We start from the raw sequence: 19,042 nt of genomic DNA on the forward strand, positions 1-19,042 counted from the left end.
TCAATTGTGATTTTACTAACTCAATAGTGACTCATCATTCAACTCCCTGTAGCCTTCAAATTCATCTGTGAAGAGACGTGATAGCGAGGCCAAATTAAAAATAACAAAACTGGCTTGCTCACAATTAACACTCACTTGTCCATCAGATTTGCCCCGGATTGCGACATTTTCAGGATTGCGACATTCTGACCATCTTGCATCAGATGCCAAACGCACTCACAATCTGCCTTTCCCAACTCAACCAGGAAAAACAATCAATAGGAAAATTTATTATATAAACCCACTGGACCACACCCTCTAACATCCATCACTCAATTTGAACGTCTAAATAAGAGTTAACTCTGCCTATCAATGTCCCTGGCTACTGACAACGAATCCTCTACTCTTTGTATTATGAAAATACTCTCAAATCATTAATTTCTTTCTGCTTACACAACCTTCAAGCCAAAAAAAAAACCCCGCATTTGCATGAAATCGAAAGTCAATAAAAAACAATTATTTCATTTACAAAAATAGAAAATCATTTTATATAAACCACTTTAATGCATTCTTCTAAAAATAAACTTAATTACAAATCTAACATGAAATTGTAACAGCATATATTAGGGCAAATGCCTACTGTAATTTAAATAAAATAAAAATAGTAAGATATAATTTACACCAAAAAAAAGTTGGGACTGGTGAATTTGCTGTTCAGTGCTCTCTTGGAGCCACCCTTTGATGAAATGCTCAGAGAGCTTTTAGATTCAACAGCTACTTCTGCAGTGCCTCATTTCAGTTTACTCAAATGGTTCGGTTCAACAAGCTCTTAATCCCAAATTAAAAAGGACTCCTGCATAGAAACCTGTGAAACAGTCAGTGGGCAAGATCTGTGAACTCTAAACTTTTGAGAAACAATGACAAACTATTTTTTCTGTTTATTTTTTTTTTTAAATCATGCCTCTCCTTCACACTTGGAGTTTTAATTAAGTCTCAAAACTCAGATCTTCTGCATTTCAATTAAAATTCCATTTTCCATCCAAATAAAAAAATAACACAAATGAGAAGTAATCTACCAGAAAATACATCATTTGCCATTTTGTCACTTAAAAATGTGAAAATTAAAGATCTGAGCCAATGCATCCAAGGCATCTAATTATTTACATGAACTTGTAGAAACACATTGCTATTCACTAGCAAAGAGGTCTGCACTTTCAAAAAGGTTTGTTTGTGAATCAGTTCTAACAGCTGTCAGTCATTAAAAAAATCCAACTAAAAATATGCAAAATGAGATTAAAACTGGGTATTTGGAGCAAGCTCTTCCTCCTTGCTGTTGTAAGTCACTATGAAAATCCTTCATCTCAATAAAAGAAAAAAATGTTATACTAGTAGTGCTCTGAGGCCTTCATACTAAGGAAGAAATGAACTTCGAACTACGCGTTCATGTTCTGAGCACCAGGCTTGACACCAGCAAAGCCAACCAAGACATCAAGGAGCCACAAGGCGAGTGTGTGACACCACTGGAAGGTGTAATATTGATGGAGAGGAAGAACAGAGGGGAATGCACACAACCAGAGCGTGCAGACATCCTAAATGGAGCATTCCTCCCTCCCCCTGCAAAAATCAGTAAACATGACAATTATATCCTCAGCCCCTCCACTCTCCCCTTCTCCCCATTACACAGGGTTCACCTCTTCCCATGTCACCAGCTCTGGGAGAAGCTGCGAGGGCATTAAACAAAAACTCAAGTCATGAGACACTGGGAGCAGGGACAGTCATCCCGAGCTCAGAGCAGTTTTTTGATACTGCAGTGAACAAGGGCTGTGGCCACACGTGCAACAAGCATGAACACTGAATAGCTGCACACTTCTGTGAGCAGCTGCTCCTGAAGAGAGAGAAGCCCTATGGAACAAACAGAGAACATCCCAACACATCCTCCCAGGGAGGCCAAGCCACGCTCAACCCACCTCAACTTTTGTTTCATTCTAGCTGCACGTGACACCAGGTAATGTTCACAGTTGCCTGTGAAGATCTGGGTTTATTTTTAGTGTAATATACTATCTCCTTATCAGTCAGCTGATGCCAACACCCCCATCCTCACACTTCTGTTCAGAGTACAGTCATCCAACGCCTGGCAAGAAGCAGCTTCCCAGTGAAAGTGCTGTCACCTGGATGACAGAGTCACACGAGCATCCCAAGTCACGTCCGTGCTGCAAAAACTAAGCCTTTAAACACCCCCCAAGCACAGCACTTTCTGTATTTTACAAATGGAGAGGGAAATACAGACACCCGGAGGAGGAATACAATTTCTTCCCAACCCTTCAATACTGGCAGCTCCTGAAGCACGAGATGTGATCACTCCCTATTTTAGCATGCGTGACTACAAATGCTCACACAAATTATCTGGTTCCTTTTAAAATCCCGTATTTAAAATTACAGTATTTAACTTGAGGCTTTTCTATCCAACTAGTGGATGGATAAAGGTGAATGCACTAGTAAAAACATCTTGCTATGCTTTATTTGTTCTTCATTAAAAAGAAGACCCTTGCTCTGAATTTATGTTTTTCAAATCAGTATTTAAACAAAATAAAATCTGGAAAGAAAAACAAATGTGAACACAACAGTGCAGCATTAAGATACAGCATCTGATTCCCACATTCCAACTCTCTTGCTCTTCAACACTGCAATGTATTACAGACAAATTTAAAAATAAAGTCACTGATATCAACTACAAAGACACCAAGAAAATCCTCAGATGGTGTTGGCTTAGCCAGTGAAATGTGTAATTCTTGTCTACATACTATCACCTTCTTTCATGAAAAATACTGGAAATATCTTTTTGCCAGGTTAACCAACTCTGACTTCAATCTCACTGACATTTCTTAAGTACAGCTGAATAATTCCATTCATATGCAAATGGTACAATAAGTCGTGAGTAGCAGCATTTGCAGCTCCCTCACAGAGATGAACATTTACTCTGCCCAAGTTTCATCTGCACTGACATACCCAAACTGATATCGGGCCCAAAAGGTACAGCCCCAGCAATGTAGAGAAGGAATATTCTCAGCTTTGATGTTGGTTGGGTTTTTTTTTACTTTGTGGGGTATTTTTAAATATTAAAGAGATGAAAGATTTGAGAACTGAGATTGCATCTGTTGCCATCACAATTTAACCACAGTCCATGTATTTATACAGTGGAATCTCCAAAATAACACTGCATCTGTTAAGATGACAGTGTTTTTCCATAGGCTGTGCTGTAGCGGAGTTACTCTAAAGCTGTTGCTTTTGAAGTGCTGATTGCGATCCACCCCAAATTCTTTTTGTAATCTTCCTCAAACGTGTTGAATTATAAAACTGTTGTGTTCCTCAGTGCGGCTTGGGAACAACAAAACCCTCATACATCTCATCAGTGGGCATTTGGCACTGAAGCCTCACAGCTAATGCAACATGTTTATTTAAACAATGAACTACCCAAAGAGCTGCACAGCCCGTGTACAAACAGATGTGTGTTTCATGTGTGCCCTGCTGCAGCCCAGAACCTCCACCACCCACACTCCACTGCACTTCTCTGTGCCTGATTTCTGCAGGACAACAACTGCACCGACTTGGAAGGGTCTTTGTTCCTTCACTGGCCACTTCAGAACCACAACCCATCTAAGAATATCTAAACTTGAATCTTAAAAGAGACTCTCATACCAGAATTTAAATATTTAATACATATGTCATGCCTTTTGTTGAGACATAGTATCAATGAAAATATTTGTCCACATAGTCAGCCTACTCCAATGTGACAAAAAGATAAACATTTTATTAGAGCTCACACAAAAAAAGAAACAAGCCTTCAGTCACTCCCAGGCAGGACCCTGGCAGGCTCAAGTCAGTCTCTAACCAAGCCAAGTCTCAAGTTTGAAACAACAAACGTGCTTTTCTTACACCTTATTTCTGCTCTTTTCTGCAGGGACAACTGCACAGACTCCAGCTCCATCACAGGCATAGCCGCTGGAAGAGCTGCAGGGAATATCAACATCACTTAATAAAACATCTCCACATCCAAGGTGCACAAGCGACAGAACTAACAGACCCTTGGACTTTTTGCATCCTCTTCCACATACAACTGGCCATACATCCTTCTAGTTTGCAGCTTCCCCCAGTCTCCCATCTCGCAGGTCTGAGGAAGAGAAGCAAAGTGCACAGAGTAACAATAAGTGACTTACATGTATCTCTTAACACAGCTGGATATTCACTCATTCCATACATCCCAGGAGACACGGTGCTTGCAAGAAACCGATAAATTTACATTCATCTCACAAACAAACAACAAGACAAAAGCTTCAGCCACAATGAACTGAAAGATGATGTTAACTGCATCACAAGCTGCTTCCATATGCTGGGGTTCAGAACAACCAGAAAGAAGCAACAGCTAATCCAGTAGTGGAAGTCAGGCACCATGGCAATTCCAGCAGGCTCCCTCTTCTAATCCCAGTGGAACTCTGAACTCTTTAAGTTTGTATCATCACCCTGCTGAGTCTCTCTTAAGTTGGTTCTCAGCTAATAGAAAGGTAGAACCACCTGAAAGCTTAAAAAGAACAATCCATGCTATGTAAGCCCAACAGTATTTTGGAGAACAAACCAAATCCCCAGCGGGACACATGAAATTTGACTAGGGAAGACAACAATTTAATTACACATCAAAAATCCCAGGAAAGAGCAAAAAAGACCACAATAAAACTGATTTCTGTCCTGGAAAAGAGCATGGGGACAGGACAAACAAGGAATTTCCACTGCCATTTCAACTCTTCACACTTCAGCCAAGTGTTACTCTAAGGTCAGCTGAGCTGAGCAAACACGTGTCCATTCCTACCGTGCAGGGCTGGCTCCTCGCTCCCTGCCCAACATGAACAGAGTGCACTTTCCAAGCCTTTCAAGGCGACTCTCACACAGACAGACCCAAGGGGATGTGAGAAGAGCAGCAGGAAACTAAAAAGTACTACTCGTAGAAGGTCATAATGTGGAGGCGACTCTAAACTGAAGCCAATGGAAATAATAAGGAAACCAGCCCCAGTGAATCCAGGGATAAAGCCCTTCCCTGCAAGCACAAGCCAATTCTCTCGTAGAAGGTTGGTTATAGACAGTTTCCAGGGGAAGCTGTCACCAGATCTTTCTCCAAAATGCTGTATTGCTTTGACTAAGGCTTAAGATTTGAACTATCCCTGTCTACAAGAAGACCTTCCACATTCAGAGAAACTTGTGATCATTTTCATGGCTGCTCTTTCACACATCATTCTGGAGGTTTTTTCCCCTATCCCATAAATTCCTTCAGGACCTTGCTTCTCAAATATAATGAGTGCCTGTCAACAGAATCAGGAAAATCAGCACTATGTCAATTTGTGTTTGGGGAAGCTGTTTCTGCATCCAAGAGATCTGGAATTCTCTTTCCCCACCAATAACCCTCTCCAAACACAACAGCTCGGCTCTTGCAAAGTTTTCCCATGCACACATCCCAGGAAGACTTTTCAAGCTGAGTACCACGATCCATATGCAAATCAGACACAGCATCCCTTTAAGTACAAGCACCTTGCTAAAACACCTCTTACAAACCCACAGCAATGCTAACAGAGAAGAGTAAATAAAACAAAGCAATGCCACCCTAACCTTAGCAACAAACAGCTACCAGCAGACCCTTTCAACTGCTGTGCTTACAACTCTTCATCCCATAAATGCTCTCTCTCCCTGGTTCAGCAGAAATGTCTGTTAACTAAAAACAAAGCGAGCACCTTGGTCCTCCCTGCCGCTTCGTCTCATCTGTCTTACATAAGAATTGCCACTACACCAGTTTGAAGATAATGATGTACTCTCACTTGAGAATCACACACTCAGCTGCAGCTACCTACTGTATTCCAGTAGTAACAAATGGGAGAGATACTTCAAAGAGCACATTATCCCAGCTCTAATTTATGCATGCTCCCTCTTACCATCAAGCCATTTATTTTAAACCTGTCAGATATACTTGTAACGTAGCATCATGAATAATTTAAAAAGTAATCTGTATAAACCAAGTTTATAAACTTAACAGCAGGTACAGTACCTTTCATTCAAGCAGACTGCTCTCTGATAAAGTACAAGGGATCTTTGACTACTTCAGCATGTATTCATTTCATGCATTCTGAACTTCAAAAATTTTTTCTTTCCTGCCTCCAATCAAACCCTCTGCTATTTGAACAGTATTGTGTAAGGAGCTCACTTAAATGAGCAGTGTAATAATTTGCAAACTGTTCGTATTAAAGGAAAAAAACTACAAAGCTGCTGGAAACAGTCAGTAAGAATGACCCATCACCAATTCAACAGCAGGGGAAAACCACTTGTGTAAAGTTTGCCTCTGTCATTAAAAACTCTTAATATTTCCTGCATCTGCCTGATGTTGTCACATTCTGGCACTGCTCCCAGCACAGGCAGAAGGGATGTTCGACAAAGAACTCCAAAAAGAGCCCACCTGTTAAGAGAAAGTGTTTTGATCAGTTGATGCTCACACTTCCAAGTAAACAGAGCTATCTTTACAGCATGTAATGGCACCAATAAGGGGTTGGAGATAAAATTCCCTGACCGGTCACAGAGCTATTGCAGCAACATGTGCCTCACTGGCAACACAGGCAAACAAACTCATTCAGTCAGGGGACCTGCCCCAAACATACACCTTCACAAACCAAGTATTCACAAAAGCAGGACACGCACACCGAATTTGTGAATTATGACAGTAAAGCACATTTGCCTATTTCCTGCTTTAAAAGATTTATTTGCATCATGTACAACAATATAAGTCTTAAAACCTAACCTGGTCAGCACTTCAGTGACAACAGGAATTATTGCTCTAAGTTATTATTAAAATGACTTTGTGCTGCTGCAAAAGTGTACATTTGATGTTCTACTCAATTATTTACTAGTGGATTTGGTCCTCTAAAGGACTAATCTTAGTACTTTATTGGGGTGTGAGATCACTTCTCTCAGATAGGTCAAAGGTAACAATCTCATTGAAAAAATTATCTGTGAATATACTGAAATATACAGATGTTTGTTTCTGCTCATACCATCAAGTTTACCAAGAAAGAAACAGACTAACCAGAAATGTACAGGTCTGGATATTCAAAAACAAATGAATAAATAAAGTTCTGTTACATTAAAGCTTAGGAGTCATATGCAAACCAATCTGTAAATATAGAAACAACAATTTTGCTTTTCAGCACATTTTAAACAATCTTGTGCCACAACAGCAACTTCTTGAGGATATCAACACTGAAGAAGTTAATTGGTGTCCTACAAGATATCCTAAGGGAACGGCTCATATTTTGCATTTGCAAAGGTTAGAAAGCAAAACTTTCAGCGATAAGGGCAAGTTAAATCTTCACAACACACCCGGGCTTGCCAGAATGCATCTCCTTAATTAATTAATAAAGCAAACTATTATCAAACTTAGCGATCAAAACTAACAAGTCCTGTCTAAAGGAACCAGAGCCTATCTTTGAGTTTGAGGACTTGGTACAGCTCTGTTTCAGAGCACAGAAACATATGAATGAACACTGTGTGTTGCTGATCGTTTGCCGGTCCTCAAAGTTTCTCTCAGACAGTTCTGGACACAAAAAAAGACAAATATAGTACTCCAGAAATCAGTCCAGATTGTACCTGTCATGACTTGGCTAAGAGGGAAAAAAAGCAGCCCAAAAAAACCACACATAAGACAGGCTGGCTAACAACCACCAATGTGTCTTCATCAACTGCTGTTTGTTGAGTTCTGCTTTTGTACAATAAAAAAAAAATGTGAAACTATTCTTTTTAAAGTGGCTTTCATAAATCATAAAAACTAATCCAACTAACCTACACAAAGAAGCTGTCTATACAATTTACAGTGATAGAAAAATTATACATGTCAAATAGATCAAAATACTAAAACAGTATTTCTACCTTTCAAACACATCACTGCATTCCCAAAGTCTTTCTGCACACAAACTCTTAAAAGCAGCACGTTCCATTAGCACCAAAGCCCAGAAACCTCAAAAGCTCAGCTCTTTCAGGAAGATCCGAATTCAACTGCAACTACAAATCTGCAATAACTTTAATTATGAGACTCCCGAGACAATTACTTAAACTGCAGCTTTTTAAAAAATTTAGCATCCACAATAGTTTTCAATAATAAACTGCAGTTTACCCATTCCTATGTACACATTCACACATAAATAAAAAACAGCTGCTACTTGATAACATCCAAAAGCATTTCCAAATGTGAAAGCTCTACACTAAAATCCAAGTAAGAATGCATTTAATTTCATAAACCAAAGTTTCAGGAATTTTTCAGCAAGTTGCCATCAGCTTTTCAAGTACAATAATTCTCATGAAGTTTATTAATTTAACTACAGATAATTCAGATAAATACACTAACTTCTTAAAAATAATTTAATTCAGCACATTTTGTAAGTTATGAACTTTAGAGCCATTACAGATGACGAGCTAGATAACTTGTTTGCTGTGTGGGATCACAAAGTTAACATCCACTGTGAGAAAAACAGGTTTCCTGCATATATTATTGCCTTTCTCTCTCTCTCTCTCTCTCTCTCAAAGTTCAGGACCATAAACAAACTTCTCTACAATGAAGTTTGCAGTAGCTCACAATTCACACAGATGGAATATACACACAACATAATTAATCATTTAACAAAACTGCCTCTTCTGCTCTCACTGAGATAATCGTTCCAGTGATCACTGGTAAAATCTTCTTCAGAGTAAAAAGAAAACAAAAATTACTGGGGAAGAGAAAAAGCATTGGTTAAACATGAACTGAAATTGTCCTTTAAAGCTAATAGTGGATCTTAATGGATTTTAATTTTACATGTTAGATGCTTAAAAAAATTTCTCCTCCAAGATTTCCTTAGTAAATGCCAGTTTAGCAGAAGATTAAACAGGATTTGAAACAACTTTTCCCATGGTAACACATACTGATAGAAATGAATTATTTACCAATGAAGATAGATTCAAAACTCATCACATGGATGATCTTTAACACTAGATTTTGTGTGTATCTTTCAAGATGAAAACAATTTCAGCATCACTGACGTGTGCTTTAACTATACCCTAGAATTAGTTTGGAGGAGCAACACGTCAGGGAAAAGCTGACACAAAAATTAACACAGCAGTTGATCAAATCTGAGCAATTTCCCCATTAAACCAAACAAATCATGTCTTCTGTTGTGCTGAAGTCAAACTAATTGATCTGTCTTCTTGCTCTCTGCAGCCCCTTCCTTCCCTCACTTCTCAGAACATAAGAACTTCACACACACACAAAAACCCCAGTGTTTCCCTCTCAGATGTTGGTTCAACACTGAAACTTCGAACACACCTTTGTTTTCCACACCCATCCATCCCTCTGCTTCCTCACATTCTCAACACATTTTGCCTGATATTAGCTAAGTCACTTCCATTTCCTAACCCTCTCAGTTTCTGACTCACACAAGCCTTTGCTCCAGTTCTGCTTTGCAAACCAGAAGTCCAACCCCACACAATCAAAAAAAAGTCCAAGTAGGACTCACTCTCCTTCCCCCCGAACTCCAGGCACCATCACTCCCTGCACACTTCCCTCCTCTCCCCTTTCTGCTGAACCCGCCTGACGCCAATTCCTTACTGGCTCTGGCATTTTCTATTCACAACCTCAATTACAGCAGGAATTATCCAACTCCCAGTTACCAACATTCCCTAACCACTGGGCGTACCGGAAAATGCTGATGCAAAAGCGAGGTGTGTGTAACGCCGACACTCAGCAGGTCATGAGGGCTTTTACTAAGCAACCTGTGAGAGATTAAGCATCAGCATGAGCTACTGTTCATTATCAGAAACACAACATCCAGCCTGGACAGACAAACAAAAGCTCGGTGCTAACATGAGCAAACCCATCAAGATATCCATCAATCTGAAGTATTATCACACCTAAAACTATTATTTTTCTTCTAACTGTTTAACCCATTCCCTCCTAGACATTCCCTCTGTAAATACACAAAAGGCTGAAAATCAAAACCCCATCGTGCTCAAGGGAGAAAAGGAAGAAAACACCATGTTTACTCCTCATGTTAAACCCACCCCCAGCATCAAACAGCCTCCAACAGTTGTAGCTTTACACATCAAACGCACGGGTACACCACCACAAACTCTTTTTTAATGGAAGGTCTTCTCATTTCCATTTTTGTGCCGTTCTAACACAATCTCAGGGAATTCTCAGCATTTTTTAATGACTTTTTCTAAATCAGAAGCTCTCCACTGAAGCTACCTGCATTTTAAAGAAGTTTCTGTCACATAACCACAAACACATTTTATATAATTTAGCATTAAAGGGATGGGTCTCTCCCCTCCAGTTGTAACTCCTTTGTATTCCTATTTAGGAATGCCTTGCTTGTTTGACCGAAAATGGAAGTGCCTTTTAGCTATGACACAGTATATATGAAAAACAAATAAAAATTAAGATTAATCTTCCTTCCACTATTGTGGGGAGAGAGAAGAATATGAAGAGATGTAAAACATCTGCTCTGGAGATCATTTTTCCCCCTAACAGCAAAATTCTTTCAGCAATAACTCGTGAAAACAAAGGCTATTAAACTGCAAACTACAAAGACAATCGATTAGAGGCAGTATTCCGCTAAGACAAGTTTTTCAGCATATCTTCCCATATTTAAATGCCTGGATCTTCTTCAGAAGATATTTCATTTGGGATGCTCATTTTAGGTAAGTGGTAACCACAAACACTTGAGAGGACTAGAACCTAAAATCCTAACATACTCTTCCTGCACTACTTCATTGCCAGAGCTGGGTGAGCATTTTTATTTCAAGGTACTTTGTACCAGGTAAGACAAGGAAAACAATTCTAAATGTGTATCCTAGCAGTTTGAGAACACACCAGATCTCCTCCTCCTCCTCCTGTTCTGTTTCTCCACGCTACTGGATCCTTTGTAAGCCCTTCCCTGAAGAAGGGCACGGAGGTTTTGTTTTTAAACTTAAAGATTAATCGTCCCTCTTGAAAACAGCTCTAGCCAGAAAGTTCAACTCATGGAAGTAAGACTGCAGCCCTCCAGCCCTAGCTGGCCCAAAAGCCTAAACTGGGCCTTAATTTGCAAGGAGTTAACAGGCATTTACTGCCTAACAAAATATAATTACTACTCAACATGCATTACAGGCTCTATCTATGTGCTTCTTGCTCACTTATCTTTTTTTGTGTACTTAGCCTCAACGCCAGTGCATCCAAAGAACTTCCTTTTCTTTTCAGTCTGAAACCACTACTTCTAGAAAAGCCTTCCTGCCTCCTAAATTCTTTCCCTTTACATTTAAAATGGAGAAATTTGATCTCCTCGTTCCTTCCCTCCAACAACGCGTATCTTTCTGAGAGGGAGAGGCACACAACAACAGCTCCAGGAGTGTGCTGAAAAACACACGGCGGAAGAAATTAAAGCATCAGGATGCAGTACAGGAACATCCCTGTTTCTGCAGACGCTGAAGGAGAGGGAGCACTGTTTAAAATGGTTGGGCTCCAAGGCACATTTACCATCTCCCGGTCTACAGAGATACTCGAGGAAACAAGGGAAGGCTAATTTCATGCAAGAGATCCTCAATCCAGCGTGAGCCCGACATACCAGGAGAAAACCGATCAGCCCCGGGATTAATCCGGCGATGATTGCAGTGTAATCAATGGCAGCGCAGCCCTCCCTGCCCCCTCGATTCCCCCTGCGCCCGAGAGGGGCGGGCACTGCAACACAATCACAGGTTGGAAACGCACAAAAACAAAGTCGGGGCTCTGGCAGTTCCCGAGCGAGGCGGGCGGCCGTGGGGATGGGCTGAAGGTCCGCGGCAGGACGGGCCCGGGCCCCGCACCACCATCTCCGTTCTCCCGGTGCTCCCGGGGAAGCGGCTCGCACGCTGCTCAAACCTCGGCGCTAGGTGCAACACGGCCGCTTAGAAAAATGCATCACCTTTAAGATCGCTGCCCGTTCGGCCATCAAATCTTTCTATTTAGCACAAATGTAAAGTGTCAATGTGCGATTTTTTTTTTTTTTTTAAGTGAACGGCAGCCCATGACCTTTAGATTACGGGATGCCGCCGTAATTCCGCACCCCGCGCACAGCGAGTGAAACCCCTCCTCGGCGGTAAAGCGGCAATAAAAGGCAAGGCGCTCATTTCCAGGAATTCCTCACTCACTATAGCAGGTTATTGCATACAGCCTCTAAATATTGACAGAGATCAAGCTCCTTCCATGCGGGGAAAGCGAGCGGAGTCCTTCCCAGTCTGCGAGTGTTTACTACGCAGCTCGCAGCCCTGGCTGCGGCGTCTGAGCGCTGCCCCGCGCTCGGGGGGGACACAAAGGAGGGGCACGGCCCCCTCCGCCGAGCTCGGGGCTGCGGCGGTGCCGATCCGTGTGTACAACCAGGCAGCCGCCCCCGGGGAAGGAAGGCGGGCATGGCAGGGAGGGAGACGCGCAGCCCCGGGTTGTTAAACGTGCTCGAGAAGCAGACGCGTAACAGGAGGAAAACACGCAGAGCCCCGCGGGCAGGGGCGACACCCGCTCGGCGCCGCGGCGGGAAACGGCGCGAGCCCCGGGAGCCCCTCTCACATCCCCGGGCAGGGAGCCCCTCACACGGACCCCGGGTACGCACAGGGACCCTCATACCACACCCCCAAGGACAGGGAGCCCCCTCGCACACACCCCAGACACGCAGGGAAGCCCCTCACACGCACACACGGCGAGGGAGCCCCTCGCACAGGGAACCCCTCACACACAGAGGGAACCCCCTCACACACACGGGGAACACCCCCGGCAGCCCCCGCACACACACAGGGAGCCCCTCACACACACACCTCCAAAGACAGGGAGCCTCTCTAGCATCCAAACACACGCAGGGAGCCCCCCGCACCACCAACCCACTCACACACGTTCATACAGGGACCCCTCGACACACACACACAACACCCACATAAACACACACACGTACGATCACGGAGGGACTCACACACACACACAGGGAACCCCCCCCTCACACACACAACACAGGGACCCCCTCACGCCCCCCAAACACAGCCGCCGCCCTCGCCCCCTCCCCGGCAGCCCCTCACTCGGGGGCTCCCTCACCGCCCCCCCGGCAAGCACTGTACTCACTTTCCCCATTTGTTGGCCACAGACAAAGTGCGGCGAAGACGAGCAGGAACCCCCAGACGACGGCGAGGGACCCTCCTCCAGCGCCAGACTTCATTCCTCTTTCTTTAATTGGACAAAAACCCCCTTTCCGAAAACAAAACAAAACAAAAAAAAGTCCAAAATTGTTCGCTTTCTTTCCTCTCCCCGTCCTCTAAAAATAACGAGCGGCGGAGGAGAAGCGGGGCAGGGTAAATAAATCCACGTTGCCTCAAGAAATGAAGGAAAAAAAAAAACAAAACACGAGACCCTTCGGAGCGGCAAACCGGAGGGTTGTTGAGGTCCCTGGGTGTTGATCTTCCGGAGCAACCACACCAAAAATACACAGATATTCACGATGTATTAACGGCAACAACAACAAGGCATGGAAGCCCCGGGGCGACGCTGTCTCCGGGGCGGCGGGGCGGGCTCGGGGCGGCGGGCGGGGGCGCCGCCGTCTCCCCTCAGCGCTGGCTGCGGTGGTACATCGTGCACAGGAGCCGCAAACACGAGGCACATCGGGGCTGGCAGTCGGCATCTTCAACCTCCATTTTCAAACACCGCACACACGCACACACACAGAGACACAAAAACTGGGAGGGCCGCGGAGGGAGGGGAAGGGGGGGGGGGCGCGACCCAGACAATCCTATTACAAAACAACAACAGCTCCGCCGTCCCCCCGCGCGGGGACGGGGCTGCCCCGGCGGGATCCCCGCGGCTCCGCTCCCCGCTCCACCGGGGAGGGTGGAGGGGACACCCCACGCACAACCACCACCCACAACAACACCGCCGCCGCCACCACGAGTCCGGCTGCCTGCAGAGGCTCGAAATGCAGAATTTGTATCGAAAATGAATTAAAAAGGCTTCCCCCCTACTCCTCCTCTTCCTCTCCTCGGCGCGGCTGCCACAAGCTCCTTCTCCAAAAAAAAAAAAAAAAAAAAAAAAAAAAAAAAAAAAAAAAAGCCGAATCCAGGACACACACACAAAGCAGCAGCAGCAGCAGCAGCAGCAGCAGCGGGGCGAGCGGAGCGCTCAGCACCCCGCCTCCTCCCCCCGCAGCTCTCCTCGCATCCCTCCGAGCCGCCTTGCCATCGCGGCGGGGGCGGGGGGGAGGAGGACGACGACAACAACAACAACAACAACAAAAACCACCCAACGAATTTGTAAATCCTTTTCCTTTTTTTTTTTTTCTTTTTTTTTTCCTCCCTTTCCTCCTCTTTTCCCTCCTCCTCTGGGTGCGCGCGCGCTGCGAACCTTCCCCCGGCGCTGCCCAGCCCAAGGCAGGGGGAGGGGGATCCGGGAGAGGTGTGTGTGTGTGGGGGTGTGTGTGTGAGCAGGGGGGGCTGCGGGGGGCGAGGAAGGCGATCCGGTTTGCTGAAGGTCAAAGCCCAGGAGCTTGTTGCGAAGGGTCTGTAATTCCTCCGGGGAGGGAACGGGGCGGGGAGGGAGGGGGGGGGAGGGAAGGGTCTGCTGCTCTGCTGCTCCTCCCGATTAATTCGCCGCTGGCTTGCAGCGGGGCTCGCAGCACTCTGCTGCCGCGTCTGCCGCCCCCCCCCCCTTATCCTCCTCCTCCTCCGCGCTGGCTCCCTGTGCACGACGGAGAGTGAGCGCTGGTAAACAAGAGCCCGGCGTCGCTCCGCCGCCGCTTCTCCGCTCTGCGGCCGCGCGGGGACGGGGCTCGCGCCCGCCCTCCCCTTCCCTCTCTTCCCTTTCCTCCCTTCCCTTCCCTTCCTTTCCTTTCCCTCCCTTCCCTCTCCTTCCCTTCCCTCCCGCGCGCGCGCTCCCGCTCCCCCCCGCCGCGGGCTCCCCTCGCCCAGGCGGCGGCGCCGGCGGCGCGCGCGGAGGCGGCAGCAGCGCGAGCGGGCGCCGGGAAAAACCCGGAGCGGAGCGGGACGGGACCGGGACCGGGACCGGGAGGATGCTGCACCCCGGGATGTTGCGGGGCCGCCGCCGCTCCTGCCTCTGCCCTGGCCTTCCCTAACGGGGAAAAGGGAGAAGGAGACCTGATGGATGTGCAGCGAGCATCCTGCGGGGCGGTGCGAGAGCCCACGAGCAAGCACTGCTAGTGGAAACACCGCTGTGTTCCTGACAAACAAATAAATAAATAAAATAAAACATATAAAAAAGGCTGGGATGGGGTTAGGAGAAAGGAGAAGTCCGTATCTGCGATTTTTGCATGGCGTGTTTATTTATTTAAGGCATTTAATGGAAGCTGCTCCTCAGTTTCACACTGAGAACAGGGCCAAGGGCCAACTCTGGAGCGCTGCTCCCAGGGATGCAGGTCAGGAGCGAGGGACAGGGGTGCCAAGGCTTGGCTCAGTGCAGGGGACAAACCACAGTAGAACACGTCCCCATCCACACTCAACGCCCTCCCCTTGCGCACTCATCGTCCCCATCCAACACTCCAACATTGTCATTCTGTTTCTCAGCTGTTTGCTCATATCCCTCAATGACATTGGACAGCCGAGCCCCAAATGGTGGGGACATGGGATGAGTTGAAGCAGAAAAGGTTTGGGCTTTTCAGAATCAGAAGACGTGGGCCGTGTTCCCGCTGTTTCGCCGGAGCTCGTAGTCGCCATGCTGCGCGGCATATGGGTGTCCTGAGTAATCCCAGATTTGTTGCAATACTTTGGCATGGGGAGATGGAAAAATGATGCTGAAGTATAAGAAAGCAGACATCTGCAAGAATTAGCTATATTCTAGGGGTTTAAAAAAAAAAAAGTACATTAAGAAATTTGAAAATATCACATTATTAATGCAAATGTCAAAATTAAGTTTTTACATTTAAACCTAAATTCTTCTTGAACATCTTATATTACAATATCCTTCATTGATGCTACCCCATCATTTCCCACAACCTTGTACTGTACATGTTTTTCTTCTTGTAGTTTCTCTGTCCTTTCTTGTACCGTTTGCCCTGTGAGAATGGTCCAGTTGTCTGAGTTACTTGTTGGCTCTTATACCCCTTAGGAAAGATGGAAAGGTTCAATTCTGTGTCACAGAAATTGAAGGAAAGATCATCACTGGCTACAACAGGGCCAGAATTGCCACATATGCATACCTATGCAGGACTCTGTCAATAATTCAAGAATAACTCAAAGCACGGGCCTGTGCCCATTTGGGTGGAAGCACAACCCTTCTGAGATTCCCTGCAGGAAAATCAGGCATTTACACATGAAACCATCCTGGACTGCCATGTGTGTGTCTACTGTAGATTTTATCAACCACACACAGGCTTTCATGTCCTCAAATTGAACCAGAGAGATCTTCATGTCCCATAAATTTTTACTGTTGCTGGGTACAGCTGTGGCTGCTACAGACGCCGGTTCAGAGCAGAACAAGTGTCCTTTCTCTGTGTGTCATGGCATTGATGCAGCATAAATTGTAATGTCTTATTTACCAATTAACGTATTGTTGTGTAAAGGCAGAGCTGAAGTGGAAACTGCATGTTTATCGTTCATCATTTTGCTGTCATAAAGAACTTTTATTTTTGTCAAATAGTCTTTCTTTCATTACTTTGGCAAATAGGGTAAGTCATGGACAAGCCCGTTGCACTGGGTTTGCACTGGTACAGGCAGAGAGCAGAAAGATGTGCTGTGCCTCCAAAGAGCTTCCAGTCTCATATAAACAGTCCTATAGGTGTCGTAACGTAGTTTGTTTCTGCAATCTGTCAGGTTCTTTTTAAAAGTTTTTTTGAAAAATATGGTAATAACAGCACATTGTTGAACAGGAGGCATTTGCAGTGCTCTCCGTTCTCCTGAGCTGCTGATGTGAAATTCATAATTTGTAGTTATCTGACTGGATTCTGCCAGGCTGTCGTTACCTTTTATTCTGTGGAGGTACGTGGGAGGAATCCCTTTTTCTGTGAATGCCAAGATGCCCATAGCTCTGTTCTCTTAACTTCTTAAGAGGAGAGCTGTGCCCAGTGTTCAGCTTTCCTCACGCTTTCCCATGTTCAGCAGCTTCCAGTGCCAGCCATGCACATGCACATGCTCGGCTTCAGTGCTCCCTTTCAATCAGATTTGGCTCCTGTATGTTGTCATCTTTCTCCAGGAGGGCTCCTGTCATTTTCAGTGGAGATATTTAAATCAGGATTTTTCAACATGTACAACCACACCATGGTCATATCTTTGACAATGAAAACCTCAAGCACACTGTACTTGTACCATGTGCAAAATTAAAGTTATAGTTTGGACAAATTAAAGTTAATTTTCATAACACTGTGCTTCATGATGAAATCATGACATGATGGCTATTCTTCTCTGTCCTGTTGGTTCTCCTGTCATTCCTCCTCTCCGTTCAGCACTGGGTTTCATGCTTCCCCTTTTTCCACTGCTGGTTTGTGGCCCTTGAGATAGATGGGCAAAAAGAAACACCTGGTTACACACACACACACATTTTACCCTCTGGAGTGTGATGCTGAATGCCACCAGCATACCTGTGTCCTGCTTAAAATGCCGCTTAAGTGGAAAACTCAGGAAGTGTGGCGGTGGGGATGAAACAACGCGGTTAAAACAGCCACTGACCCCGGTCTCCCAAAACATATATCTGCCCAAGGCAAATATACTCAGCCGTACTTTAGTTTTAACGGCAGCCTCACCACTGCTTTCTGGGGCCACCACTGGGGAGGAAGAGGCCTCATTCATTCCCCTGCCTCGGTGCTCGGACTCTGTATAGGCTTGCCTAGACTTTATTTTGGCTTCTGCAGCACGCTCAGGGCAGCCTGACCTCTTTACCAGATGCTCGCTTGTCATAACCTTTATGCATCTGAACATTTTGTATTACCGGCAGAAGGGAACTGCTGAAATTTATTCTCCTGCCTTCTCCAGCCATGTCAGCTCCCGGGGACAAAGGTCAGCCATCACAGAGCACTGCCTGTGTCTGCTTGAGGGGCTGCTTTTTGGAAGGTCTCTGCAGCTCCTGGTGAGGCCTTTGCCACGGTCCAGCAGCTGAGAGCACCCACTGCAGCCACCTCCTCTGCTCCAGGGGCTGCTGGTGCTGCCAGCTCGCTTTGTTCAGCCTCTGCTTCAGGCTGAACGTTCTCGTTGTGGGGAGGTGTGGGTAGGTAAGAGTTCCAGGTGGGAATCATGCCTGGGTGAGGGATACATCTTTTACACAGCCTGGGTGAGTGGGTTTTGTACACCTGAAAGACAAACTGAAATCCTTGGAATTCACTCTTTTTCCCCTCCAAATCTCCCCTTATAAGCTGTATTGTATAGACTCGTAACAAGCCAGGCAAAATGTGGGTTGCCCATTTTTACCACGTTTTTCACTTTTTGCCAGTTTTTGCTCTGCACTGAATTGCACCCTATATCAATGACCTTCACAGGCTCCCGACTGCAGGAGGATGCTCAGTCTCATCCTGGCAAACGGACAGGAGCACAGCACACCTCAGATGGACACTGGGTGGGCAGGTTGACATTAACTCCTCTCTCTGTAGAGCCTCTCTGGCCTCTGACCATCTTCTCTTTCCTAGATCTGCAGGATTTGGGTAGAAGTGACCATCTCACTGTAATATTGAGAGGGCTGTGCAGAATCCTGCAGCTGCAGGAGAACAACCTCTTCAGACAAAGAGAAGGAAAAAACCCAATTGGACACATTTGATGTGTGCAAGATTTAACTATCAGAGTGCTAATCAGATAGATTCACATGAAGGACATTTCTTTGGCTCTGAGTGATTTCTATTTCTCCTGGCCCTAATACTGCTGCAAACAGGAGCTGAAGATTGTTCCCTTCTGGAGCAAAGAAAAAGCAGAAGGAAGAAAGGGTATTGTTTATTACCTCTTTCCTATACACATCCTTCCTTCAAACAAAGAATAAGCAGTTACATGGATGATTTAAGAGCAGCAGCTGAGCAGGAATAACTATAAAATT

At 45.3% G+C, this 19,042-nt stretch overlaps 1 protein-coding gene across 2 annotated transcripts in view; it reads right to left on the reverse strand.

Moving 5' to 3' along the window:
- Nucleotides 1-14,082, reverse strand: part of IGF1R (insulin like growth factor 1 receptor) — a 173,808-nt gene extending 159,726 nt beyond the window's left edge. Inside the window, exon 1 of one of the 2 annotated variants that reach the window (XM_039557369.1) lies at nt 13,154-14,082. In XM_039557369.1, the coding sequence (XP_039413303.1) occupies nt 13,154-13,247 (94 nt within the window). In that variant the 5' untranslated portion in view covers nt 13,248-14,082. The remainder of the gene's footprint in view (nt 1-13,153) is intronic. The other variant, XM_039557368.1, reaches the window with a different exon arrangement.
- Nucleotides 14,083-19,042: the final 4,960 nt, after the last annotated feature.

Source organism: Corvus cornix, chromosome 10 (assembly GCF_000738735.6).
Source record: "Corvus cornix cornix isolate S_Up_H32 chromosome 10, ASM73873v5, whole genome shotgun sequence".
NCBI lineage: Eukaryota > Metazoa > Chordata > Aves > Passeriformes > Corvidae > Corvus > Corvus cornix.